Raw genomic sequence first — 2,075 nt, 5'->3', positions numbered from 1 at the left:
GGGGGGGGGGAGAAGAGGGGAGGGGGAAGGACTATGGCAGTAGCTACATGGTAGGACATGGGGAATGCATGTGGTGAGGTAGAACTTGGAGGGGAGGGGGTGTTTGAAAGAGACCGCCCTGGGCCTTGGGGCCTGGGCTTCAGTGCGCGGGGTTAGGCTTGCGACCACAACACAGGGTGTGACGCGAATGGATGCGCAGTGGCATGTGTGAGGGGAGGATGTTGTGGAAGGGTGGTGTGAAAGGCGGAGGGTGGAAGGGAGAGGCAGGGTGAGCCGATGGCCGAGTCCGGCCGGCTGCCCCGCCTCGCCTGCAGCGGAGAACGGATCAATGACGGACCATTCAGGCAAAGATTGGAGAGCGATGTTCAGTGCTCGCCGTGGGCGTGATCATCGCCATGGCCGTCGCCGTGGCCGTGGCCCTCCCACGGGTGGCGCATGCCGAGCATGACCGGCAGATCCTGCTTGGCCCGGTACATGATCCAGAACCAGCAGACGGCTCCAGCAGCCACGGCAGCCTTGCGATGCCAGCCAGCAACCTGTTCCAACCAACCAACAATATGTGAGTCTCTCCCGGAAACCAAATCAGCGTGCAAAGGAGCGGGCGGGCGGCAAGTGCGGTTCCCCATGCCAAGCCGAGTGAGCCGACACGCCTGGATTCTGTCGACTGACGAGGCAAAGGGGGAGGGGGGGGGGGGCTAAGCCGTCGCCGCCGTCGCCCGCCGCCGCCCGCATCATCCTCCGCCGCATCACACCCGCCGTCGACGGTCTCGGACGACTCGTCCGTCGCCACTGTTGAGGCCATGGCCGCTCACATGCAGCAGATGGAGCTCTTTGCCGAAGAGATCTAGGTCCGCCTCAAGCCGCTTCACAGTGCCGCGGGCATGACAAACAGCGGTTTGGCCGGAGTGTACGGTCCGTCGAGCGCAGCCAGCGCAGCTGCGAGGCCATCGGTGTCAAACGGATACGCCTGCGCCTCGACCGTGAGCTCGCGACTCGCCATCCACGCCACAAGCTGGGCGTACATGGCGTGCTTGGCCTCGGAGCTCGCGCTCTCGATCCAGCGAGTCATCCAGAAACCACGCGCCTCGATGTCGTTAAAGATGAGAAGGCCTGTCGGGAGCGTTACCGGTCGCTTGGACATGCCGCCGTAGGTGACGAGCACCCCGCGATGTGCGAGCATCTTGGCCAGGCTCACTGATGACCGCCCGCCGACGCAGTTGAGCCCGAGCTGGGGCTTGGCCTCCGCCTCGTTGCCGGCCACCTTCCGAAGCTTGGACGCCATGCCCCGCGCGTCCGCAGCCTCCTCATCGGTCACCACCAGCGACGCGCCAAGCGCGTACAGCTCGTCCGCCAGCGCCGCGTCCGCCTCGGGACTTGCCCGCTTACGCACCACGTTGATCGAGGCAATGCCGCGAGCCTTGGCAATCTGGATGGCTGCCCGGCCCACTCCCGAGTTAGCCCCATTCTGCACAAACATGCCGGCCTGGTCGAGATCCACATAGTCTGCGAGCATGCGCATGGCCGACGTCGGGTTGACCGTCAGCGTCGCTGCCTGTGCCAGATCAAGGGCTTCTGCTGCTGGACAACCATCGGGCACCAACGGATCCAGAGCAATGAGTGCATCGGCAGGGACCGTCATTTCCGTCCGCCACCAGCCGAGCATGGGTGCAGCCGGAATGACCCACTGACCGGGCACAAAGCGGTTGGTCGCCTTTGCGCCGACTTGGCGAACCACTGCCACGCCTTCATTGCCGCCCACTGCCGGCAACTGGGCAGGCTTCCGAGGATAGACACCTTGAATTGTGTTGATATCTGCCGGGTTCACTGGTGCCGCCAGGACCTCTACCACAACTTCATCATCAGCTGGCGGTGGTGGTGGCGCCGCTGGTCCATGACCAAGCACTTCCTTGGGCGAGCCGTACTCACTGTACTGCACCATCGATGCCACACTACGAAGACCATGCGCCATCATGGGTCGGTAGAGGGTGGGGAGTGCACGGCGGACAAACATGATAGCACAAGGGTGTGTATGAGAGAGAGAGAGAGAGAGTGTGTGTGTGTGTGTGTGTGTGTGT

The 2,075-nt window shown here is 63.6% G+C and overlaps 3 protein-coding genes across 3 annotated transcripts in view; all 3 read right to left on the bottom strand.

Moving 5' to 3' along the window:
* AMSG_06744 (glycine cleavage system T protein) overlaps positions 1–59 on the bottom strand; it is a gene marked incomplete at both ends in the record, with an annotated part of 3,248 nt that extends 3,189 nt beyond the window's left edge. Inside the window, one exon of the mRNA XM_013901342.1 lies at positions 48–59. Coding sequence (XP_013756796.1) covers positions 48–59 — 12 coding nt within the window. The remainder of the gene's footprint in view (positions 1–47) is intronic.
* A 164-nt stretch (positions 60–223) lies between these two features.
* Positions 224–802, bottom strand: AMSG_06743 (uncharacterized protein; the record flags this gene model as incomplete). Its single annotated transcript, XM_013901341.1, has 2 exons — positions 224–536; positions 764–802. The coding sequence occupies 2 exons, from the start codon at positions 800–802 to the stop codon at positions 366–368; spliced, it is 210 nt and encodes a 69-aa protein (XP_013756795.1). The 3' UTR covers positions 224–365.
* A 63-nt stretch (positions 803–865) lies between these two features.
* AMSG_06742 (trans-2-enoyl-CoA reductase) overlaps positions 866–2,075 on the bottom strand; it is a gene marked incomplete at both ends in the record, with an annotated part of 2,261 nt that continues 1,051 nt past the window's right edge. The window contains one exon of the mRNA XM_013901340.1: positions 866–1,840. Coding sequence (XP_013756794.1) covers positions 866–1,840 — 975 coding nt within the window. The remainder of the gene's footprint in view (positions 1,841–2,075) is intronic.

The sequence above is a fragment of the Thecamonas trahens genome (assembly GCF_000142905.1).
Source record: "Thecamonas trahens ATCC 50062 unplaced genomic scaffold supercont1.30, whole genome shotgun sequence".
Classification (NCBI taxonomy): Eukaryota; order Apusomonadida; family Apusomonadidae; genus Thecamonas; species Thecamonas trahens.
This window is presented reverse-complemented; position numbering and strand designations above follow the sequence as displayed.